Genomic DNA, 25,052 nt, shown 5'->3' on the forward strand with positions numbered 1-25,052 from the left:
AAATTACTTTTAGAAGTATCATGTTAACCATGTTTATGATCATTTTTTCAATTCATTTAACTTTTAGCTGATTTATCCTCTCAGGGTGATTTTAAATTACGTAACAGACGAGTTTGAGATCAATAGGGGACAAATTAATTTAAATCGCAATGCTATCGGAGGTATTTCAGGTCAATAGTTGTCCATTTTTCTTAAATCTGAGCCCAGAGAAGCCCTTTCTGCCGCTTCGCTTTGAAAACTTGCTTGTCAATATCCCGTTGCTGATATCTGTTTTCATGGTTGTTCTGCTGCGATTAGGTGTCGTTTGTTCTGAGCTCTGTGGTTCCGTAATTTCTGTGCAGTTGTCCCCTAATTCTGTGCAATGTAAATTTCTATGCCACTATTGACCGTATCTTTATTGACCGTGGCTACTTTCTAGAAATTCGCCAGCTGTTTTTCTGTTCGAGTTTTGTTTGCTTTCAGTTAATTTTTAAAATTCGTTTATAGCAAATTGCTTTTAAATTGCCTAATGCAACTAAAGTTACGTTTTTCGGCGAGTTCTTTGCGTCAATTCAGTGTTTCCGGAGAGCTCAAATTGAACTCTGCCTTTTGTCTCTCTCCAATTTGATGCTCGTATCGCAAGTGTTTTAAATTGAAAAAAAATTAAATTGAAGAAAACAGCACATTGGAAAAAAACTAAGTGCCTCGGATAGATATTCTACATTAATTTGGACAGAAGACCAGAGCGATTGGTTTGGATGGAAAAGGAGCTCGGACGCGTTTTTACTGACATGAACTTCTCCAGAGTGACTGCAGTGGATTCGTGGTGTGTATGATCACATTTAGGCTTGACTTATGTTGGTTTCAGCTCAATGAATTGAATCTTCTATCCCTTTCACAACAAGTTTTACAGAAATATTTTTTAAGAAACTAATGTGTTTCAACTTTCTTCATGATTTTGGTTGCGTTATACCTTACAAATACTGCATACCATTCTAAGTATCATATCACTGATTATCTGTGAAAACCACACTAAAGCTTTGATCATGGATTCTTTCTCTAAAAGGGGCTTTAATTTTAAAAATGCGTTAGTTGAATTAAAAATGTCATTGGTAATCTTCAGACGTAGATTCAACCATCAATCTGATTGTATCAAGTTTTCCGATTTTTGACCAGAGCTCAAATTAGGTACGTTTAGGTACTAACAGTATGGGCAGATCATGATATCAGAGCTCCAAAAACGATCGAACTAACTTTGTTGCTTTTTGAAAGACTGATCGTCTTGTTTCAAATACTTGTTTTTCTAAAACATGATCCGTCTTTACAGGAGTATTGACGCGCAATTCCTGAAAACAGTTGGTGTACGTCCAATGGAAGACGAGTTAAGACCTTCTCATTATCTCTTCTTCTTTCTTTCAGTAAATCAAATTTCAGTTGATTGAGTTAACTCTATTAGCGCATTTTAGGGCAAGGTTTTAGAAAGGCAATTTTTAGCCTCTTTGTTGTTTTTAATTGCTTTCGAATGAGAAGCAATTATTGTAAACGTGTGTATCTTTTTATGCAAAATTTTTGCTTGACCGTTTTTGCGCTTTTCTAGAATAATCTTTGACTTCTCAAGTGACTTTTTCACGCACTTCTTGATTTTTTAGTAATATCAATCGCTCTCACTCCGCAATTTTTCAACGTTAGATGGTTTATGTTTCTTTTCTCCGCTCCTAAAATGGGAAAAGTTAAGTTTGAGAAGCAAAAGGATGTTGTTCTTAGTTTGTATGATTCTTCTTCGTTAGTGTGCTCCAATTGGAAGAAATGTATGAAACGGTGGGCGTTAAAATTGGTCACACGAAGTTGTTGAATGGATATTGAATTCACGAAATTGTCAACACTGCGTCGTAGAGCAGACCTTAACATTTAAATGTCTATTTGTTTGCTTTTGTATCGATTAAATACTTGAATCGTCTATTGATTGAGATCAGTTCGAATTATGGTGTTTTTATCTCTCTTATCTTTATGGCTATCTATCTGTTCTCCCGTTCTTATTAAAGCGTTTTCGACAAACATTCCGTCTTGTTACAAGAGTATTATTTCTTTGTTCAGAAATGTAAAGCTGGGTGAAGTCGGTTGCTTTCTGAGTCATCGCAAGATCTGGACCGAAATTGTGGAAAATCGACTGGCACTGACCCTAATTTTAGAAGATGATGTTCAATTTGCTACTAGCAATGGTGATGTCGAGGAATTTAGAACACAGCTAGATGGTTTTGTTAAAGAATTCGTACGCTTAGATGGCGACTTGTTGTTAGTTGAATGATAGCTTATGTTATGACATCATTTGACATGTAGGCCTTAAGATCTCGTCTAAGAATTTGCCGACAATTGCGATTATAAAGTGATCAGTCACTGGGTGGGTTTTAAAGTGTCATTGTGACCCAATTAAAACACCTGAGAACGCCTGACCCGGATTTTGAGATGACAAATGAAGCTCATGAGCTGGATCTCTTTAAATTAGCGTTTGCACTTGCCAAAAGGATTTTAAGAACATTGAATAATTATTTGAAGAATTATTGCGGATAATTTTGAAAATTTGTTGAATAATATCTTTGCAGCAAGAGACCTTTGAATTTCAAGGTTGGTTTAAAAAATTATTAGGTTTGGGTTTGAAGACATTAAGCCTGTCGGCGTTCGCACGTTCTGCGTTTTATCCCGATCTCGAATAGGACAGTCAAATTTGCTTCAGATACCTTGGTCGACAGATTAAAGAGAGTGATGTACAGTGCTCTCATTGCCGACAATTGGTGAAGCCTTCCTACTCGTATGGATCTTATGCTTATTTACTCTCTTTGGAAGGTGAATGCTTTTGTTTTCCCAATTTAGTCTCTCCCAACAAAACAACGAGGCTTATTAATGTGCGGGTGCATATTCGGTTCATAATCATTGCTTTGATTTTCACCAGTAAAGCATCCAAAAGCATAGCTTGTGTGATGGAAAATGAGTTTCATTATCATTCGGAAAAAAAAGTCGGGCTTTAAAACTGCATTTTACGGAGAAAGTTAGACTCAGCACGTACAAAATGTCGCGGCAATTTTTTTCCAAACAAATTCTCAATTACTTCAAATGTGATTATAAGGAATTCTACCCGCATACATCTAATATGAATCAACCGCTTAATAATTGGAATGCTGAACAGAGATTCAGGAAACTTTTGGAAGCGTAGCTTCGAGTACGCTTAATGCTTCGAATGTTGCCCTCAAACAATGTTTGAAGCAATTATATTTTAGTTCTGCTCTTTTTTTGCAATTTTTTTGCTTAATCAATTTTGTCTAGCTCTTTTGACTTTTCGTTCACAAAAAAAGCAACGGAATAAACAGGTCACGCCCGGAGGGCATTACGGTCTTCTAGAGCCTTTCGGTTTACTAGCTTCTAAATAGGCGATTCACTGAAACCGTTTTTAAAGCATAAATTTATGGTGTGAAGAGCTGTTTTGAGATTTTGAACACCCCTCCCACGGCCAAATAATCCCCCTGCGCATTTTTCACCTGTAACCCAGAGCGGTTGACCCCTCCCCCATGCGAGCACCTCAGGCCCCTCGAGTTAAGCTAAACATTGGCTGTCAGAACAGTAGCTAGCTGCTGATGCCAACCGCTCATCAGCCGTTTGAGAGCAGTTCTCCCGCCGTTAGTTGGTTATATTCACCTTTTACATATTTTTGTTCCGACCCCTCTTGAGGGGGGAGGAACTATATACTCAAATGGGTTTTTTTTGTTCAGTCAATTTTCGCCGATCGATATATTCATCGTAGAGAGTTGAGACTGGTATCATTAGAAAGCTCGTCCACCGTAGAATATGGAATTAAAAAGATTTTTTCAATTTTTGTTTTCTTCAGGGAGTTATCGAGGTTTAAACTTCCGAAAAAGTAGAGTGAATTCACGTTTTATTCACATTTTCCGAAATTTTTGCCTAATTTTACGTCAATTTTGCTAAAATTTGTTGAAATTTTTAAGAATAGTGTCGTTGATTTTATTCTTAAGGACAAACAAGCCTCGTTGATTATTCTGATTTAAAGTTTTTGGTCAAAAATTCTGGATAAATTTTTCAAAATTCAGCCGTTTTCATCAAAAACAGCACGAAATAAGCTACTTTAGTCCACTTTGATAAAATTTGCCGGCACTACACCCTCAAACAACACTAATACAATCAAAGTAGACTCAGAAGAAGGCTATCCCTACTTCAACTTCCGCTGAGAAGGCTCGGTAATTAAAACTTTGCCGTTTTTGTTAGCTTTACTCGCTTATTATCAAAATTGCAGAATGTTTTTTGAGTTTCAAACTAATAAATTATCTATATCTACAATATTCGAAAAAAGTCAATGGTTCCTAACGGACAATAAACATCAGAAGGGCTAGTTTTAGGCCAATATTGGACTGTTACAATCCCAAAAAAATTCGGATTGCAATCAGTCGGTCTTTTTTTTTGAAAAAAGACATTTTTTTAATTAATAAAGAACAGAACATATCAAATGAAAGCTCAGGAGTGATATGTCCAATTGGCTTCGTAAGCAGCTCCAAGTTAATGCTTTTAGTTTTTTACTTGAAAGTTTATGATCGTTTCGACTTTTAAAAATAATTGATTTTTAAATAAATAATGACTTAATGAACTTTTCCTACATTTTTTTCTTAATTTGGTCAACCTGCAGCTTAGTGTCAGCAAAGAAAGAATGCTACTTCATTCTACCGATTTGAAATTTCTTCTCGTTTTTAAGCCTGAAGTTATTGTTTTCTGGCTTTGATACTACTAGATTTCAGATTTTTTTTGTTTTTAGAAATTTAACCAGTTTTTCACGTTTTCTAGTCACATTATCACCTTACTGACAGTTCTCATCACATTATTAGCGTTCAAAATAAATTACAATTGAACAAATTAAAATCTTGAAAGATATAGATTATTGTTTTAACGGCCTCGACACTTCTTTCTTGAAGAAATTAATTGAATTTTTTAATTTTGTCTTTAACTGTCATTTTTATTTTGTCATTTCAGTTGTATGAAATTTCCTGTATAGTGATAGGTTTCACTGGCTTTTTATAAAAGAATAGACGAGCCGGTATTCTCATATTATTAGATAGCTGATGGCTTTCATGACTTTGAAAACAATCGTTTTCCAAAACCAAAAATAAAAAACTTTTTAACTTCGCAAGTTTGTTTTTTTTTTGTTTTTATTTTTGGTACCTAATCTCGTTAATTACAGGTCAAATATGACATTATGGGTGTCAAGGGAAGGTGGCAAAAGGGATTGATGTCCCAAAATTTATTTTTTTTAAGAATGCGTTATGACCTTACTGACTTCGACACCGTTTTTTCAGAAAAAAAGTAAATTAATTTGATTTTTGTCATGTTTGACGTTCTTTTTGTAGACGCAAAAATTATTCTGGAAAATTGCAGGTCTCAAACAATTCCGACCCAGTTCCGATGAATAAACGACCCTATTTAAATATTTCATTTTGTAATTAATGTTTTTCATGACTTTGGATATAATTTTATTTAAAAAAAATATCAAAATTATTAGATACTTTTGCCCTTTTCTCTTTTTTGTCTACTTGTTACCTAGTCTCACTAATAAATGGCCCAATACTACATTATCGGTGTTTGTACCGGGCGCAAACGAACATATTTATTTTTTTTAAGAATGCGTTATGACCTTACTGACTTCGACACCGTTTTTTCAGAAAAAAAGTAAATTAATTTGATTTTTGTCATGTTTGACGTTCTTTTTGTAGACGCAAAAATTATTCTGGAAAATTGCAGGTCTCAAACAATTCCGACCCAGTTCCGATGAATAAACGACCCTATTTAAATATTTCATTTTGTAATTAATGTTTTTCATGACTTTGGATATAATTTTATTTAAAAAAAATATCAAAATTATTAGATACTTTTGCCCTTTTCTCTTTTTTGTCTACTTGTTACCTAGTCTCACTAATAAATGGCCCAATACTACATTATCGGTGTTTGTACCGGGCGCAAACGAACATATTTTGAGGCCGAAATATGGCTTGACGATTTGGCAAGTTTCAATTGAATTTTTGTTTGTTGTTTTTTTGTTGTTCTTTTTAGCCGCTTAATGAAATGAATAAGGACAGGTCCTAAAGCCCTTCTATAGAAGCATTGGTAGTCGTAACCCTTTGGGATGTTTTACTTGATTTCTAATGGTTTTAATTACTTTGAAGTTAATTGTTTTAAAAAAATAAGCGAATTTTTTAACTGTACTGTTTTTTTTTTGTCTAATTGTTACTAAGCCTTTTTATGGACCGGTCGAGATTTTTTCTGGTGATTTATAAGTTATTTTGTTTAGTTTTAGGTTCATCTGACGGTATGTTAACTATGTTATTAAATTTTGATTTTTAAAACGGACAAAAATTTTTTGATGTAATCAATGTCTGTTGTTGTTGTTGTTGTTTGATTTTGCTGTTCGTCTTGACTCGCTTTCTTAATATTGGCATATCACAGCAATTTAATGCTTCAATTTTTACTCCTCTGAGTTGTTTGCTTTGGAGGCTATCTTATCGTTCATACACAATTTTTTTGAAAAATACTTGGGCTTTTTTGGGTTTTTTGTGATTCCCAAAAAATAATTTTTGGGTTTTCTATCTGTTCCTCATTTGGTAGACAATTATGCCAAAATTGTGGATGGGCGGGGTCGGAACCTTATGTGCCATCGCACATTGCTGAGCCGCCTTGTTCTATCAAGAGTTGAAATGACCTAACGCCAAAAGTTTTAAAAATTGTCATGACGAGCAGGTAAAATGAATAATTCTCATGTATATATATATATAGTAAAATAGTAGTCGAATCAGTTTTGCAGGGATTGCAAATTCAATTGTAATGATGTACAATAACACATCCAAGCTTGATGAAAAGAACAACTCATTTCTTGTTTTAAGATACTTTAGCATTGTGCTTAATTGCTCCTAAAACAGTTGGTAGCAATTATTTGGATCATGCTGCTTTTTTGCCTAGGGAAGTATAAACCGTTAAGAAACGAGAATACTAACCTTGCTGAAGTTGGTTGAAGCTCTGCCAGTCTACAAAGTAAGCGGTTTGTCAAACTATTATCCCCGTGTAGTTTCATCCCAAATTTAATGATCTATTTTGGCTTCAAAATGAACAATTAGCTGACGCAAAAATTCAAAAGACGTCAACCGAGGAAAATATTGACCTCTTTTTTGCCTCTGCTGTACGTAAATTGCAGAGTTAAGAGAACCGACAGAGAAACGGGTTATAAAAATAGCGACAAAAGATCAAAACAGCGTTTGATAAAAACAAATGGAATCCCAGCCTTGTGTTTGTTTAAAAAACTCATAGAAAACAATAATGCTTTTTTGATGGCTGTTAGACAGTTGGAGTGATATCTAAAAATTAGAAAACTCGGTTCGCAATTAGGGATCTCAACCATGAGCTTAACGACCGGATTTGAACTCCTTTAGTAGTCTTTGTAGCAGAATTAGGTCACCCACTTGGGGACGCAATGATGACATCATGTCAAAAATTGGAAGATTAACTGTCAAAAAAATAACACTAATAAAATGAGACGAACTAGCGATGGCCCTGGCGAAATTTACATCGTACAAAGAATCATTTTTTGAATAAAGTTTTCTGAATTTTGATATTCCTCGGTGGCTCCATTAAAAAAAGGGGCTTGACTTCCATAGTTCCAGCCCTCAACAGCGTTAGTAGTTCCCCTCAACCAGTCAATCAATAGTCGCTTTATTATGGTTACAAGTTTCGGGCAGAACATATATTATTAAGTAGAGGGTCTTTAGTATGTAGATTGAAAATATACCGAAAGGTCATCATGTCAACAAATATAGCTTCAAGTTGTTGTTGATCTGGAACCCAAATTGTCTTGTCTACTATGATTTCGAAAGAATTTCAACTCTCTACTTTTGCAAAATCTTTCGCCGAAATCATCTTCAGACTCAAGGCAACCTTATTTTTTTCTAAAGCTTGGTCTTCCATGCTTTTTGAAAATATTTGTTTTAGCTGATGTACGTCTATCGTATACACGTCTATAGATGGAGAGCACGGTCATTCTGTAGAATCTAATCTTAATATGTCAATCAGGTCTTCAAAAAGGCTTTAGATTGTGTCTTATGTCGGGAAAAAAAGAAGTTTGCTTAATATTCTACTTCACATTGCTGGCTGAAAATAAGAAGATTTTAGCACTGCTTTTTTATCTTTAATTGCTCTTGAACGAAGTTCATTGCAATTATTGTAAACGTGTCTGTTTTATGCAAATTGTTCCCTTGACAGTTTTGCGCTTTTGTTCGAGAACATTCTTTGATTTCTCGAGTGACTTTTTCACGCTTTCGTTCTTCATTTTTGAGTGTTCTCTATTGCTCCGAAGTAAAGCTTGTTGCTAATATAAAATCGGTTGCAGCATAGCAGAGGTAAGTGATTCGTAGCGCAGTGGTAAGTGCGCGTGGTCATGAAGTGGGAGGGCAATGGTTCGAATCCCGGCGGGGGAAAGGTTTTTTGCACCCATAAAGAAAAATTGATATTAGCTACAGCCCCTGAATTGCCTCGCCTGTCGTTCAAGAGCAATTCTTCCGACATTTGTCGGTTTATTTTTTATTGTGAGTTTGAGTCTGGCACTATGAAGCATTAAATTAGAGTAAACCTTAGTATTGTATTAATTTATAGCCGCCGTCAGCCTCCTAACGGCTATTTTTTAGGCGCTCTCCTTTTTTTAAATTCGCTTTAGCTTTTGATCACGTTATTCGTTTTACATAAGTCACGACTTTCACGTTTGACTTCTGACGTACCTCACTCGCTGTTTCAACTGAATGGATTCTAAATTCTTTCAAGCATTGAATTACGCAATGTGGTGAATACTGTCAAAGTCAAAAGAGCAAATCAAAAGAGACGGGATAAACAGATCAAGCCCGGTCATTAAGTCATTGAGAATTAGGTTATCAAAGTTCATTAGAGTGTTTGCTAGCTGACATTTGTTTTAAGCTTATTAGCTTTCAGTTTAGAAGCTAAATTAACTATAGTTTTAGAATCTAACTGAAACTGCGCGCCAAATTTGAACACTTTTTGCTACTAAAAAAAGCAGAAAAAATTTGGTCAATTTGTTTTTTTTCTGTTTCAGTCCCAATGTGCATCAAGCACGTCAAGGTTGGCTATGTTTAGCTGTTAATTAAATAATGGTTGTTAATGATTTGTTAATAAATAGGCGTGAAATATGAGCGAGGCTTTAAGTATTGAGGTGTCAAATGACAAAGAGGCTCATTAATGTGCGTTTGCACATGATGTTCCGACCCGCGCTCATCTATTTTTCACCTAACTGTCTTTTGACTTACTTTTTTTGTGCAAAGAGATAATCAAAAATAGATGTTTGAGTTTAAAAAAATTGTTACACAACCAAACTATTAATTGAATTAAATAATGCCATGCCTCATTTTAACGAAATCTGCAATTGAAAAGACTATGAGAAAAAAAACAGCACCTAAAAGAGCAAAAACAAAAATTTCGCGGCAAAAACTCAATATCTTAATTTAAAAGCACCTAATAACAACGTCAAATTACAGTCAGATAAAAGCCTAACTACACAAATGTATTTTTTCTAACAACACATCAGTTGGGATTTTCCTTATTGAGACTAGGTAACAAGTCGACAAAAAGAAGAAATAATGAGGGGAAATTCAAAAATCGATCAACATTTAAACAAATAATTCCAAAAGTCCTAACAATAATTAGCTTTTAACGAAATAGTTCTGGATAAGTTTACTAAAAAGTCATAACGAAACAAATAGGACATGTATCTGGTTAGACTGAGCCACAGGAATGGACTAAGTATGCAGAAAAACTCCAACTTAGTGAGGCCATTAAAATCATTACCTATTATCTGAATATTTCAATTCCTTTTTAGAATAATTCAGCTAAAATTATACTGAATGAATACATAAGATCAATTGCGCCTCATTTGAAAATCATTGGGATCTATTATTAACGATTGTGCTAAAGGAAGAGAAAACGAAACAAGAATACTTCACTCATACACCACAAAACGCATATTGTTCAACAATTAAAATATTACGTCATAAAGTTAATAAAAATGATAATTTATAAAATACATCGAATTGTATTGGACCTCTCAATGATAAGAATAAGTTACAAATTGACGAAAGGGACAACAAAAGATTTAAAAATCTTTAAAAATCTTAAAAATTTATAATATCATAAACTTTAAGACTGCTCGCAATCAATTGACTCGTTCGGGCAGCATCATTCATTCAATCCTCAGTTACAGGCTTATGGGACCGGTCAGCATTTTACAGCTACGTAAAGAATAAAAAGGCAAATAAGCAAATTCAAAAAAAAATTGAGCGAGAAACCTGTCGAAGCCATTGAAAACTGAACTTCTTTTCAGTAAAATTTTTTCTACTTTTAATTATTTTTTTCAAGAGCAATGGAATTTTGTTTATCAATTTGACTCCAAATCAACAAACATGAACAAATACATAAAAACCACGAAATTGTTGAAAACCCGTAGTATCAACGCCATTAAAATCGACAGCTTTCAACGGAAGCTTATAAATGCGCCAAGTTTCGCCTCGACGAGACAACAAAGATGTTTGTCATTCATAAGTCATCAATAAGACATCACAGTAAGTTATTAACTATGAAATTAACATCAAATACAGACAAAATCCAAAAACTAAGTTGAAAAAAGCGAGAAAGTGTCGAAGCCATTTATACCGTTAGTTTGTTTTCTCTAAGAATTTTATGTATGGTCCATTGATTGTCAGCTCTAAGCCAATGCAACTATCAATATTAGGATAATGTATCAAGATTCCAAACGGAAACAAAATTACGAAAAATATCCAAAATAAAAAAAATTATCAGAACTTGTGCATCGAATTCATAACACCAATAGCTACCATAAAACCGCTAATTAAAATAATTTTGTTTGAAGTAAAAAATGGGGTCCGTTCTTTACTGAGACTGACTTACAGTTCACGAAAATAGTTTAAGATCGGTTAATTTTCAAAAAAAATATTCAAAATAGTTTTTAAGTCTTAACAGCCATTAAATTCAATAGCTTTCAACGGAAGTTAATAATAACGTCCAATTTGAGCATATGCTTCATTTGGAGGACAAAGATATTTTTCATGCATAGGTAATCAATAAGAATCAGAGTAAGTCATGACTATGGAAGCAACAACAAACATAGGCAAAAACCAAACATTCGGTAGAAAAGTGCGAGAAGAAAGTGTCAAAGCCATTTAAACCATAAGCTTTTCTCTAAAAACTTTATCCATGAGTCGATGAAAGTCTTCTCCAAGCCAATGGGAGATATCAATATCAGGATAATGTGATAAAATTTCTAGAGGAACCAATAATAACCTATCCAAAAAGTTTTGAATATAAAAATCTTGTGGCATTGAAGTTATATAACAAATAGTTAGATAACACCCCTAAGTAGAACAATTTTGGTTGCAGTAGAAAGGAAGGGAGACCCGTCATTACTAAGACTGACTTACAATTAACGAAAATAAGTTAATTATCGGTTAATGATTAAAAGAATTTCTCGAAAAATCCTATTTAAATCAACAGCAATTAGCTGTCTACTGAAAGCTCTAGATATGTTCACTTAATGCTCATTACAAAATCTATTGCAATGTTAGTCGACTGGACTATGCCATAGGACTCCAAAACTTTTGTAAAACTTTCTAAAGAAAATCAAAATTACATTTAAAATTGCAAAACCTCAAGAGTCGAAGCCAAAAGAAACGAGCGATTCCTTGAAAACGGATTTTTTTGTTCAATGGGTTTCATTTAACTGTAAATCAGGTTTGTCATTCACGGAACCTAAATATTAGAAATGACTAGTCTCTAGGTGACCCAAGAAAACAAAAATGTGAAAAGTTTTCTAAAAAAAAAAGAGCTCTCAAATAGAATTCGAATTTTTTTGATAGTAAACATCCCTATGAGAACAGAACTAGTCTTTTTTATCGCCTTTCGTCTATTAGCAACTCAAAATTAAAATTGTTTCCTTTTGTCGCGTGAAATGTAATTTTGAATTAATGTTTTAATGAAAAATATTCTAATTTGAAGAAAATTTACATTAAAAGTGAACAAAAGCAAGCCAAAGTTTTGTGTTCACACAAAACTTCAATCCTCGATAACTCTTTGAAAAAAAAACGAAATTAAAAAAAAATCTTTTTTGTTTCGAATTCTACGCTGGACGAGCTTTTTAATGATACCACTCCCAATGAATACATCGATCAGCCAAAATTGTCTGAACAAAAAAAAACCCATTTGAGTATATAGTTCCTCCCCCCACAAGTGGAGTCGGAACAATGAGAACTTTCAAACCTTGGGGAGTTTGTTTTTTAAATTAAAAGTTATTTTAATTTAATTTTCGAAATTGGCTAACATTTGTTGTTTCTGAATACATAACCAGCAGAATTATTCAATTATTGCGAGCGGATTTTGAATGTTGTCATAGTGAGTGATTACAGGTGTTTTGCCATATGTAAAGCATTTTATCATGCTTTCTTAATGAAATGCAGAACTCGTGAAACAACATAAATAGAAAACGAATGTTATGTTCCCAATTACATTTTAGGTGCTCGTAAGCTTCTTAGCACTGACGTGTTAGCTAATATGATTGCTGTTGACGAATATTTGTCTCTTATGTTCGACGAAAACCCAAGATTTGATTCTTGGAATTTAAGCGATGATGACAGAAGTATCTTTTTGGATGCCTATTCTGTCCCACTGGAAATGGCGGACGTTTTGTGGTACATGACTGATGGAACCAAATGGCTTCTTAGCGATACAGAAGAGTCGGTGGTTATTAATGTAACAAAGTCTTCGGAAGATTGTGGCTTTCCATAAATGGGTAGTCATAAAGTTGATATAGTTGCATATTTTGTCGGTGATTAGTCTATTCTCTATGATGAATTTGCTGTTGCAGTCCAGTTGAAAGTATAAAGTTGATACAGCGAAAATTGAATGAAATAATGAAGTTTTGAAGGCAGCAAGAAACGATGTGTCAATAATAGCTTGTTTCTACTATGCATCTCCGCATTGGTAATGAAATTGGTTTAAAAGGATAACATTTTAGATATCAAGTTGTTTTGAGGTAGTTCTCGAGGCGTCCAACTTTTTATATCCTCTCCTACGATTGCCTTCTCTGCTGAAGGCTTCATGTTTGATGAATTTGAATTGGATGGCATTCAGCATTGTGATTGTTTTCGAATGTTTTACATTTTTGGCTTTCGCATCAGTTGTGCTTTTATGGCGCTTAAACCTACTAGTGCCTCGATTAACTCAAGCTTTCAAAATTATTTTTACATGAGTGATGAAAAATTCGAATAGTTGTTTCGTCCGCATGTTTGACACTGAAAAAATACCGCTAAAGTTTTGATCAAAATCATTGTTACAATTTCTAAGCCATAATCTCAGCCTCTTCCGGAGCTGGAAAGTAGCTTGTGTTAGATCGTAATCTGCGTTTTGACTGCGTTTTTGAATTTGTCAACCAAGGCTTTCAACTTATACCATTTCGATAATTTTTTTACATTTTATTGAATCAAACAAGGTCCTTTTAAATGGTCTGAACATTGATTGTTGTTCAATCATTAGGGGCACAATGAGTTTGCCAATTCAAGTCATCTGGTATTTGAATTGTTATCCTTTTTGATATTCTGTCAATACAAATTTAACTACCAGACGTTGTCAAATAGTAAAAAGGCTGTCATTGGTGTTTCACGTATATCGATTTCAGATTAATCTTGTTCTACTTTTACCAAAGCACAGCGTTCAAATTCACAATGAGCACCAGGCGTACTACAACTATCCAATCACAGCCCCACTCCAAAGCCAGTTTCCTCAAAGTCATTCTACTGGGTGATGGTCTAGTTGGCAAGACATCTCTCATGAACAGGTAACTCAACATGCCAAGTTGCAATAGCGTGCGGGGATCATAATTAATGGCCCAATTTTTCTCGAAGCTAAAAACCACACAAATAGTGTTTCTGTTTAATAGCCGCCCTCATCTACTCAGCCGGCTATTATGGCGCTCCTATTTATTTTTACAATTCAAAGAATTTGAATTGTATTGGGGCGCTGTCTTTTTTTAAGATCTGTATCACACATTTTCATGATTTTTGAAGTTAAATTGGAGTGGTGATTTTGGCCACGCGGAAACAGGAAGTGGAGCGAAAAAGCGAGTGGTTTTGCGGCGTGAAATTTTTTCGTTCTAAATTTAAGGTAGAGTGAGAAAACGGTGTTTGAACAAAAATTCGCTTTCTCGCTAGTGGTTTTTTGTTCACATGCGGCAATTTCACTTTGATTTTTACTGTTTTTTCGATTTTTTGGATCGGATTTTTTTCTAAATGATTTTTCCAATCCATTCATAGTCCGTTCTAGGCCTAGTTTTCTGTTAAGTCAATGAAAATTCTTTGAATTGTACGTCAGGACTTGTCCTGCTATGTTTTTTATTTCGTCGAACTTTTTTTCGCTTTACCCATTTTGCCGCTTTTTCGACATTTTGCGTGAAATCTTTTTGACTTCTCTAGGCTAGTTTCCTTCTGTCATTCTGCTCAAAGTCCTTTTAAACAGCAGCTGCTCAGCAAAGCAATTCAAAATGAAGAGAGTCATTATTAAAAAAAATCAAAGTCAGAAATAGAAACGGGATAAACCCATAAAGCCCATTTTAGATGCCCGGTACTTGAACTTTGTTCTCATAAGTTTTAGTTACTATCTATAATGCTTTTTGGTATTGATACTAGACCCTGTAGCCTCTCACTGAGAGACAGGAGTATATTCAGTTACAAAATGACATCAATCTAAGTCGCACTTAAAAATGTTTTTATACAAAAATCAATTTTTGTTGATATTTTCTTTTCTTTCAATACCAATAGAGTTATGGGAATCAACAGCGGCTATTTTCCGGCAATCTGCCGGGTATGTTTTTGGATAAAACTGTTCCTTCATGCTCTCAACTCGAAAAGTCGGAAACGTTCTGGTCAACTAATTTACGCTGGTTTTTGAGATTTCTGCTCATGAAAAAAATGTTATAATGTGTTGGAATTCACTAGAGCGTAAACTGCAAATAGAAGAAAGAGCTGTAATTTTAGTGGTTAATGGAAAAAGAATTGATTCTTTGACTTGAATATGAACCGTTCAAGTGGTGCATTTTTTACTAGCAAGATTTAAAATCAAAATGATTTCTGAGTTGAAACAAAAATTGATCATGCAAGACTTTTTCAGGACTTCGCTAAAAAGAGACTTTTGTGCTCTTTTCGGATCTAAATTGAGAAAGCAAACTCTGAATTAAAGTGAATAGCGGGCATTCTCACTAGATTATATTATTAATAGCTGCCATCAGCCTCTCAACGGCTATTATATAAGCGCTCTCCTTTTTGGAATTCAACGAATTTGAATTGTTTTGTGATGTCTCATTTACGTCATTTACGGCCCTCAAAAGGAGTACTGGTGGAGCGTCTTTTTTCGATGTTTTTTCGGAGTGTTTTAAAACAAGATGTAAAAGTCAACACCGCACGTGTAAAATTAAGTGTTTCTGTCAAGTAGCTGAACGAATTGAAGAGCAGAGAGAAGGGGGCGATTTTCTGATCATGCCATATTTTTCAAAGAGAGCGAAAAAAGTAGGTAAGAAAAAAATTTTGCTAAGCGAGCAAAATTTTTTGATCGGGTGCTACTTTTTTCTAAGCAGTTTCAAAATTTTTATAAACCATAATAATAAGTAGCTGGAAGTTTGAGAGCATTTTTATTCATCTCAATTATATAATGGAATTTTAGATGCAAACTTGAGCTGTTTTTGTGATTTCTCCCTTTTTGACTCTTTTTTAGTGGTTTCAGCATTCTGTCTTTTTTGATCATTTTTCTAGTTGTTATTTCTATTTATAATAGCTTGAGTGAACTTCTCATGCGTTTGATATCAATTTAAGTTTTTCCCAGGGTGTTTTTATTAAGTGAAAAAGAAGGTTTGATAGGTCAGATTCTCATTTAAAAAATGAACCAATTCTGTTTTTTTAAGTTGCTTGCTCATTTTCAATTGTTTTCGAGTGCATTTGTGTATAGTGTTGGTGCTCCATGTTTAAACAGAAAGGTATCGTAATTTCTGTTAACAATTAATAAGAGTGTGCAAATTTTAGAAATTTTGAAAAAAATGTCAGATTTCTTGAACTGGTTCTTTTTTTTCCTTCGGTGTATCTCCTCTTTTGATGTTTTGTTTTTTTTATACCATATGACTATCATGTGGTAGACAAAAACAAAATAAACGAAACATATCAAAAAGGAGATAAGCCGATCAAAATGAAAGGAAATAAAGAACCAGTTCGAGAAATCTGTCAATTTTTTTAAACAATTTCTAATGTTCAGCATACCATAACTATATAAGACAATGTGTTGTAAATATTGGGTTTGGATAAGCAATTTTTCAAAGGTTTTCTCGAACTTGAAAAATGTTTTCTCGTTTGGCTTTTACTTCTAATTTGGATCCGCGGTTTTTGTTGCAGATTGTTTACCATATTATATCATTCAATCTGCAACAAAAACTGCGGATACACATCAGAAGTAAAAGCCAAACGAGAAAACTTTTTTTAAGTTCGAGAAAACCCATTGTCTTATATAGTTATCATCGTATGCTGAACATTAGAAATTGTAAACATATGTTAAAATATATGGTAAACATAATATGGTAAACATGGAAAACATAATATGTTAATTATATGGCAAATATATTATAAAATATGGTTAACATATGGTACACAAAATATGGTAGACAGTTTTGTCACTTCACTTAGTTGTAGGCTAGAGCATAAGTTAGGCTTTGCTTCGTGTTGATTCCGGAGTTTTCCGGCTATGTGTTCTTAAGATCTGTTTTCACATTTTGATGATTTTTGAAGTCAAAATGAAATGATAGTTTTGATCATGCCCTAACAGGAAGTGAGTGTCCCCGTGTTTTGCGGCTTTATTTTTTTTACTCAAATTTTAAACTGCGATAAAAAAATCAGTGTGCGAAAAAATGTTTGCCTTCTCGCTAATGGTTTTTTATTCTCATGCGGCAATTTGACTTTGAGTTTTGCCGCTTTTGCGTTTTATCGGATTTTTTTCTAATTGTGTTTCCTCATTTTTCATTCGCAGTCTATTTGGGGACTTCTTTTTTGTTTAATCGATTAGAATTCTTGGAATTTTAGGTTAGGACTTGTCCTGCTATGTTCTTTAATTAGCTGCTTTACCTTTCTTTCTCGCTTTTGGTTTTACATAAATTACAACTTAAACGTTTGACTCCTGATTTAGCTTACTCAATGTTTCAACTGAATGGTTTTAAAATTTCATTGTTGAATGACGCAGCAGTGATTACGGTCAGAGTCAAGAGAGCGGAATCAAAAGAAACGGGATAAATAGATGAAGCTCGGTCATTAATTCTTAGTGCATTAGGTTATCAAAGTTCTGCTAGCTGGCTGAACTCTGTATAATTTTAGAATCCAACTGAAACGGCACACCAAAATAGAGCATTATCTGGCCTTTAGAAAGAAATTCTGTCAGTTTTCATCTTTTATGTTTCTGTTTCAATCCCGATATTTCAATCTTGTGAACGGAGGCTATTTTCTCGCAATTGCCGGTTATGTTTCGAAGGACGTTGGTTTTTGAACTTTGATTTGTAAATAAGGAGAGAATTTGAGTTCATATGCTTTCAGTACTTTGTTTTTGATCCCAGTGGGTTTTTTTAAATAAGGGCGGCAACAGTCTGTTTCGCGGATCTTTCAACTAGGGCGTGAATTAAAATTTATCAAAGATGAATTAATGTTGAGTGGAACAAAAGTTGTTAAACTGCTTTTGCTATAGACAAGTTGCTGTCAATGGAATGAAGTAGTTTTTGTATTAGTGTTTGAGAAATTTTTATGCAAAATTTTTGCTCGATTTTTTGAACCTTCGTTTGACAATTGTCAAATTCACATGTGACTTCAAACCTATAGCGTCAAATGAACATGAAACTTACATTTATTGCATGAAATGATAAGCCGAGAAATGAAATATTATTATTTTAGGTTTTTCCAATCAATTTTGAATGAATTTGACAAACCGACTTTAAAAACTATAGCGTGTGCATCTACAAAAACAAAACCAACTAACATCGGACCAAATGCTCCCGAACGGCTTATAGAGGATCACTAAATTCTATTGTAGCCTGTTCTGTAGGAATCTAAAGGATTTCAAATGATGTCATTAGAAAATTTTGTAGACCAAATGAAACCAATTTCCGCCCACGTTCATTTGCTTCCCAGCAGTGAATGAGAAAACTATTAAAATCTCTCAGAACTCAAATACGGAAATTAATTTCCGCATTTGAGTTTTGAGAGATTTTAATAGTTTTCTCCTTCACTGCTGGGAAGCAAATGAACGTGGGCTGAAACTGGTTTCATTTGGTCTACAAAATTTTCTAATGACATCATTTGAAATCCTTTAGATTCCTATAGAACAGGCTACAATAGAATTTAATGATCCTCTATAAGCCGTTCGGGAGCATTTGGTCCGATGTTAGTTGGTTTTGTTTTGTAGATGCACACGCTATAGTTTTTAGGGTCTCACACGCTATGGTTTTTATTGTCTCCCTGGTCTGCTTATCTCCCTAGTAGTAAACTGGGAGTATTATCGACAAAATTGAACCTTCAACGCATGGAAAATTTCTTGAAGCTCATTTCAGCACCTTTTTAGCCACTTAATTTTCTGTTTAATTGTTCTCAAACGAAGTTTAGCAATAATGTTAGTCCTCTGGTCTTTATTTTTTATGCAATTTTTCGTTTGACTGATTGCGCGTCTGACCCATTTGACTTTTGGTCCTCAAAAACGTGGTAAACAGAGGACATTAAGGTCTTTTAGAGCCTTTCAGTTGGCTACTCTCCAAGTATGCGATTCAGAGAAAGTGTTTGGAGACGTATACTCATGGTGTTGAGGGCGGTTGTTAGAGTTTAACCCCCCCTGACTTCACCCCTCTATCGCATCAGCCCCCCCCCCCTAGTTCCCACCCCTGCACAGCGTGCTGTTTGTAAGTACGTGGCTCCGTGCAGCCAAGACAAGCTATCAAGTGTGTTCAATGAAAAATTGAATACACTTGATGGCTTTTGTGTTTGCTTAATGGTTCAGTCTTCCAATAAATATCTATCGGTTAAATTTTTGCCTATATTGAAAAAATTGTACATCTACTACACCTGAGCGATATTTGTACCGATGCAAGCAACTAACTTGAATCGGGAGTTCTACCGTTTTTCTGGAATCGAGAATTAACCAAGCTAAGCTAGGTGATCAAAATACTCGAACATTTTAATGGCTGGTATTGTTCATGTAAGAATTGTCTAAACAGGTTTGTGACCAACAAGTACAGCGAAACTCTCCTACGAACCATTGGGGTAGAATTTCTGAACAAAGATCTGATCGTGGGTGGAGATGTATACACGCTGCAGATATGGGACACTGCAGGTGAGAGGGCACTCTTATTCGAATTAAGGCTCGAATCCCTTACTTTAAACGTAACCCTTACATTTGTCAGCTTCATGGCCTTTTAAATTCTTGAACATGGGTTACTTGATTATTAGATCACAGAGAAGACAGTTTGAAGTAAAAGGGGTTATTTTGAGCTTAGTGTAAACATCTGAATATGACTCTGTTCTCATGTGAGTTTCTTTAATGGATTTTTTCTTTTAGCGCTCTGAAAAGGTTTGATCAATCTTATACAAAGATTTAGTGTGCATGCATGCTTGCTTCTTATTGGGCTGTGTTTTGTCTCCTTGCCTGTTTTTGACTATGTTTATCTACTGACCAGAACTGAATGAAACTGATGAACTCTATATTTTGCGCTTCTGCCTTGACATGATTTCTTGAAAACGATGCAGCCAAATATTACACAACATGACTTAATGTGCCGATGACAGTAAAGTTGTGCATGAATTTCGTATCTGCCTCAAATGCTGTGTAGTTTGTTCTCCGGCCATACAAGAAACAGAATAAAGAAGATGCAGGTCAAATCTTTTGAAATAGCGTTATGTAGGTATGCAGTATACTATTTACTGTTTCTATTTCTTGCTATCTTTCTTGCAAGGAACAGCAAATTCATGTCAATTATGAATGAGAGGACATTCCTTTAAATGTTTGGGAACTATTTCCCCCTGCTCTCAACTAAAATTTGTTTCATAACCATGTTTGAACAAACTAATATGTGTAAATGTACTGATTATGGTTTGTATAGCCAGCCTTAGAGACTGGCCTGTTCATTAAAATTTATTTAAGCTACCGTTATAAAGGTGCGAAATTACCAATAATGCTGGGACAATCTACCGGGTGAGGGTTTTATAGTTTCACTGTTTGTTTAAACATGATGGTTTCTGAATTAATGATAATAAATTGTATCCAGAACGGAGAAGCAACAATATAAAGGTTACCTGCAAAATTAAACATAAGCAAGGAGGCTCGGTAATGTGCGTTCGCACATAAAGTTCCGACACCGCTCATCCACATTTTTGGCATAAATGTCTACCAAATGAGGAAGTTTTTTCAAGAAATCTGTCGGAACAAAAAAAATCGCCTCCAACGCAAATAATTGAGTGTAGTAAAAAATGTCACATTAGAATGATGAGTGAGACCACCCATTATTAAGAAAACAAGTCCAGACGAACACAAAATCAAACAACAATAACTACATTAATTACATCCAAAATTTTGTGTCCATTTTTTTTTACAAAGGAAAACTTAATAACAAAGTAAAAATAGCTTTAGATAAAACTGAAACTTAAGCAAAATAAATTGTACTGACTAGAGAAGATATGGGATCACTCCTAAAAAAGGCTGGATAACAATTAGACAAAAAAAACAGCAATAAAAAGTTGGCTTATATTTTTAAAAACAATTAATTTCTGAGTAAGGAGTACCATTAGATAGCAATTGAAAACATCCAAGATGTTTATAATCACATACGGTTTTTAGGAGGGCAGTAAGACCTGTTTTTAACCAATTTTTTATGCGGTTACAAAAAGAACAACTAATGGAGACAACAAACAAAAATTCAATTAAACTGCGAGAGAATGCTGTCGAAGCCGTAAAGTCAGATCTTCACCACAAAATTTGTTCAATTGAGCCTTCCTCGAACGCCAATAACGTGGTATGCAACCTCTCATTAACTCATTAATGAGAATCTGAAGAAAGTAAACAAAAACAAAAGAGAAACAACAAAATTAATTAATACTTTTGTGTTTTTGGAAAATAAATAATTTTAAAGTCATGAAAGCCATCAGCTACAAAAAGAAAGATTTAAATAGGTCTGTTTGTTCGTCCAAAAGAAGCGCCTGAGAGCTGCATTTATTCAGCATATGTCTTACATCTACAAAAAGAACGCCAATTATAGACAAAAATCAAAATTTAGTTTATTTTTTTCCGAAAAACCCGTGTCGAAGCGAGTAAATTCATAAAAATTCCTTCAGAAATATTAAATTTTGTACACTTGCACCTTCCTCCGAGGACACGAATGTTATATGTGACCTGTAGTTAACGAGACTAGGTGACAAATTGACAAAAGAGACCAAATGCGAAGTTAAAATTTTTTTTTCATTTTTTGAAAACACTTGTTTTCAAAGTCATGAAAACCATCAGCTATCTACTCAAATCAGAATATCGGCTCAATTTTTCCGCCTTAAAAAGTCAAGCAGACCTGTCATTGCCAGGAAATTTCATACGACTAAAAAGGCAAAGTAAAATCTACAGTTAAAGACATATTCAATTAAATTCAATTAAATTCTTCTAAAAAGGGGTGTCGAAGCCAATAATATCATAATTCGACTTTTCTAGGTTCAATTGTGTGCTTTTTTGAACGCCAATATTGTAATATGTGAACTGTCAATAATGTGATAATGTGACAAAACGAAATAAAAACGTGAAAAAGGGGCCAATACCTTAAAATCGAAAACAAATTGTGAAATCTCGTAGTATCGACGCCAGAAAACCATAACTTAACGCGTAAAACCGCAAAACATTTTGAGTTTAAATTCAGTAGAACGAAGAGGCTGAAATACCATTCTGTTGTTGCTGACAGTATGCTACTAGTTGACTAAATTGAAAGAGAAAGAGTGGGACGGTTCAATAAGCCATTGTTTATTTAAAAATCAAACATCTTTAAAAGTCAAAACGACCATAATGTTTCAAGTAAAAAGACTAAATACATTAATTGAGAACTGCCTAGGAAGTCAACTATAGCTATCAAAGCTAAGCTTTGATTTGAATTGTTCTTTTCTTTAATTAACATAAAAAAATCGAATTTAAAAAAAATAGACCGACCTATTACAATCTGAATTATATTTGAATTGTAACATTTCAAGACTGGACCAAAACCTGCCTTGTTATTGCTGTTTTTTCATTAAGAAAACTCAATTGTTTCGAATGTGATAGTTCTAGATAATTTGTTAGTAAAAAGATCAGTAATAAATGCTGTTTTTTGATAATCCTAGAGTAAAGTTAGCAAAACGGCAAAATTTTAATTCCAGACCACTCTCAATAGAAGTGAAGGTGGACTAGTTTCCTTTTGTAGTTTAAAAGAATCGTGTTAATTGTTTTGGGTGTGAACTTCCGGCAAATTTAGTCTAAGTGGACAAAAGAAGCTTATTTCGGGCAATTTTTGATTAAAAAGGCTGAATTTTGAAATATGTACCCAAATTATAAGCCAAAAAAATTAAATCAAAACAGTCAACAAGACTTTTGTCTCTAAAAATAAAGCCAGAAGTGTTATTGTTAACAAATTTTACATATTTTAGCAAAATTGACAAAATTTTAGGCAAAAATTCCGGAAAATTTGAATAAAAATAACGCAAATCGGTCTAATATTCACAAAAATTGAAACCACGATAACCAAAAGACTCGGAGAAAACCAATCGGTAAGCCTCCGCTATACTGAAAACAAACCCAACATTATTTTCGTTATAAATATTAACAAATTTTACCAAAATTGATAAAAATTTGGTCAAAAATCCGGAAAATGTGAATAAAAACGTTTTTAAGTCTACTTTTCACAAAACTTGAAGTCTCGATAACTCTCTGTAAAAAACGAAATTCGAAAAAATCTTTTTTTAAATATATTCGACGCTGGACGGGCTTTTTAATGATACCACTCACAACTCTCTACGATGAATATATCGATCGGTGAAAATTGACTGAACAAAAAAAAATCCAGTTGAGTATATAGTTCCTCCCCCCTCAAGAGGGGTCGGAACAATTATAGGGTCACTATCCTGTAAAAGCGACAAAAGGTAGTTTTGCCTCGTCGAGTGATGTCTTTAATTCCTGAATCCTTTTTGGTATCGTATCAAATGATTGTAGCCAATTTCAGGCCAGGAACAATTCAAGTCCCTCAGGACTCCATTCTACAGGGGCTCAGACGTCTGCCTCCTAGTCTTCTCACTCACCAATCGGGAGTCCTTTGAGAACCTCGAGTACTGGAAAAAGGAGTTCTTCTACCACGCCGATGTCCAAAACAACGAGTTCCCTTTCGTCCTTCTCGGCAACAAATGTGATGCAACCGAAACACGAGTCGTGTCTCGTGAAGAAGTTGATCAGTTCGTGTCAACATGTCCAAATATGGAATACTACGAGACTAGCGCGAAACTGAATGAAAATGTGGAAAAGGCGTTTATAGCTGCAATTGAGAAGTTCAAGAAGTTCGAAGAAGATGCGTTGAATAGAGACCCCTTCAAAGCTGATGATCAGAAAGTAGACTTGAATAAAATACGAAAGAAGAATAGGCCATGTTCTTGCTAGATTCATTGAAAATAAATTAGGCTCTATCCGGTCAAGCTAAAGATTTTACTACTTGAATAAATATTGAATAAAGACTTTTTACGCTCAATATCTTTTTCTTAAGTTTTTTTTTACCGGAAGTACTATTCGTTCAGACGATGTTTTGAACTAAAAGCGAAAGTGAGAAAAATTGCCGTGTGAACTAATTTTTTCTGAGCAAGAGAAATTTTTTGATCATGCACTGCGTTTGGTGAATGACTTTTTGACTTTGAAAAGTAGTTTTTGACTGAATGGCACATATAGATAACCGTTTTCAGCCGTTTTTTTTGTCTAAGTGGCCTAGTTTTTGCTTGTATTTAATTTTTGTGTAAAAATATTTTTTATTCCATGCTATATTGAAATGTTAACCACGGAAATTAATACCACAGTGCTTTGCAGAGCCTGAAAATGCGTTTGAAGTTTGGAAATTGGCACATATTTCTTGATTTTTTAGTTAATTTTTGGCTTTTTTTTATTAATTTTCCTAATTTTTGAATCTTTCAGCCGTCTTTTTTGTCAAAAATCAGTTAATATGGCAACTTTCCTTTGTTAATTCATATATTCAACGCCTCTCTCTACCTCGATGTATTTTTGTATTATAAAATTGTACATATGCTAATCCGATTTTGATAGTTTTTTTTAATAGCCGCGTCCTCAATTCTAGGCGGCTATTATAGCGCTCCTAATTTTTTTACTTCGTCTAACACATTTTTATTTCGTCTTGCCCTGACTTCTTGGAGTTGACTTATGACTTACCTCACTCAAAAAAATGACTTCTGAACTCACTTATGAAACTTTAAGTTTTATGAACATTTACTTATTAAAGGTCAATAGTGTGCATCTAAGTAGTGCCAAACATATATGCCTCAATTCTTAATTATTAGTCTTGAGTTTTTGACTTGGAATATTAATTTTGGGATCTTTTCCGTTTATGCCCTCCCCCCCCCCCCCCCCCCCCCCCAATACTGCACGTGCATCTGCGGGGTGCAAATAATATGCTCCCACTAAGCTGAGGGGGCACAAATGGAAAAGATCCTAATTTTCAAAAGCCCTATTAGGGCTTTCTCCTTATAGAGCTTATGTGTCTCATAAAAATGACAGTCCGAAGCTAACCCAAAAAGTATTAAAGGACTAGTGGTTGATCTGTCTGTTTTATTTCTCCTGTTGTTTCAATTCATGTAACGCCACAAGCGTCTATCGCGGATGTTTTCCGGCAATCTGCCGGCTATGTTTTC

General features: G+C 34.3%; 2 protein-coding genes across 2 annotated transcripts; both read left to right on the plus strand.

Moving 5' to 3' along the window:
• Positions 1-615: 615 nt before the first annotated feature.
• LOC142341511 (putative inactive glycosyltransferase 25 family member 3) lies at positions 616-12,999 on the plus strand. The gene is made up of 5 exons (XM_075392498.1): positions 616-805; positions 1,307-1,360; positions 2,074-2,271; positions 2,711-2,820; positions 12,602-12,999. The coding sequence occupies exons 1-5, from the start codon at positions 738-740 to the stop codon at positions 12,871-12,873; spliced, it is 702 nt and encodes a 233-aa protein (XP_075248613.1). The 5' UTR covers positions 616-737; the 3' UTR covers positions 12,874-12,999.
• A 733-nt stretch (positions 13,000-13,732) lies between these two features.
• On the plus strand, positions 13,733-23,887 carry LOC142340815 (ras-related protein Rab-9A-like). Its single transcript, XM_075391547.1, has 3 exons — positions 13,733-13,921; positions 19,367-19,482; positions 23,372-23,887. The coding sequence occupies exons 1-3, from the start codon at positions 13,809-13,811 to the stop codon at positions 23,797-23,799; spliced, it is 657 nt and encodes a 218-aa protein (XP_075247662.1). The 5' UTR covers positions 13,733-13,808; the 3' UTR covers positions 23,800-23,887.
• The last annotated feature ends 1,165 nt before the right edge of the window (positions 23,888-25,052 follow it).

This window comes from Convolutriloba macropyga, chromosome 6 (assembly GCF_964194025.1).
Source record: "Convolutriloba macropyga chromosome 6, txConMacr16.3, whole genome shotgun sequence".
NCBI classification, from domain to species: domain Eukaryota; kingdom Metazoa; phylum Xenacoelomorpha; order Acoela; family Convolutidae; genus Convolutriloba; species Convolutriloba macropyga.

What these genes read in the sequence shown, in the direction of transcription:
- LOC142341511 (XM_075392498.1), top strand. Translation starts at nt 738, where the DNA reads ATGGAAAAGGAGCTCGGACGCGTTTTTACTGACATGAACTTCTCCAGA. An exon ending in GTACGTCCAATGGAAGACGA is followed by an intron (nt 1,361 to 2,073) that starts GTTAAGACCTTC and finishes TTCTTTGTTCAG; the next exon opens with AAATGTAAAGCTGGGTGAAG. An exon ending in CGCTTAGATGGCGACTTGTT is followed by an intron (nt 2,272 to 2,710) that starts GTTAGTTGAATG and finishes AATTTGCTTCAG; the next exon opens with ATACCTTGGTCGACAGATTA.
- LOC142340815 (XM_075391547.1), top strand. Translation starts at nt 13,809, where the DNA reads ATGAGCACCAGGCGTACTACAACTATCCAATCACAGCCCCACTCCAAA. An exon ending in AAGACATCTCTCATGAACAG is followed by an intron (nt 13,922 to 19,366) that starts GTAACTCAACAT and finishes TTGTCTAAACAG; the next exon opens with GTTTGTGACCAACAAGTACA. An exon ending in GCAGATATGGGACACTGCAG is followed by an intron (nt 19,483 to 23,371) that starts GTGAGAGGGCAC and finishes AGCCAATTTCAG; the next exon opens with GCCAGGAACAATTCAAGTCC.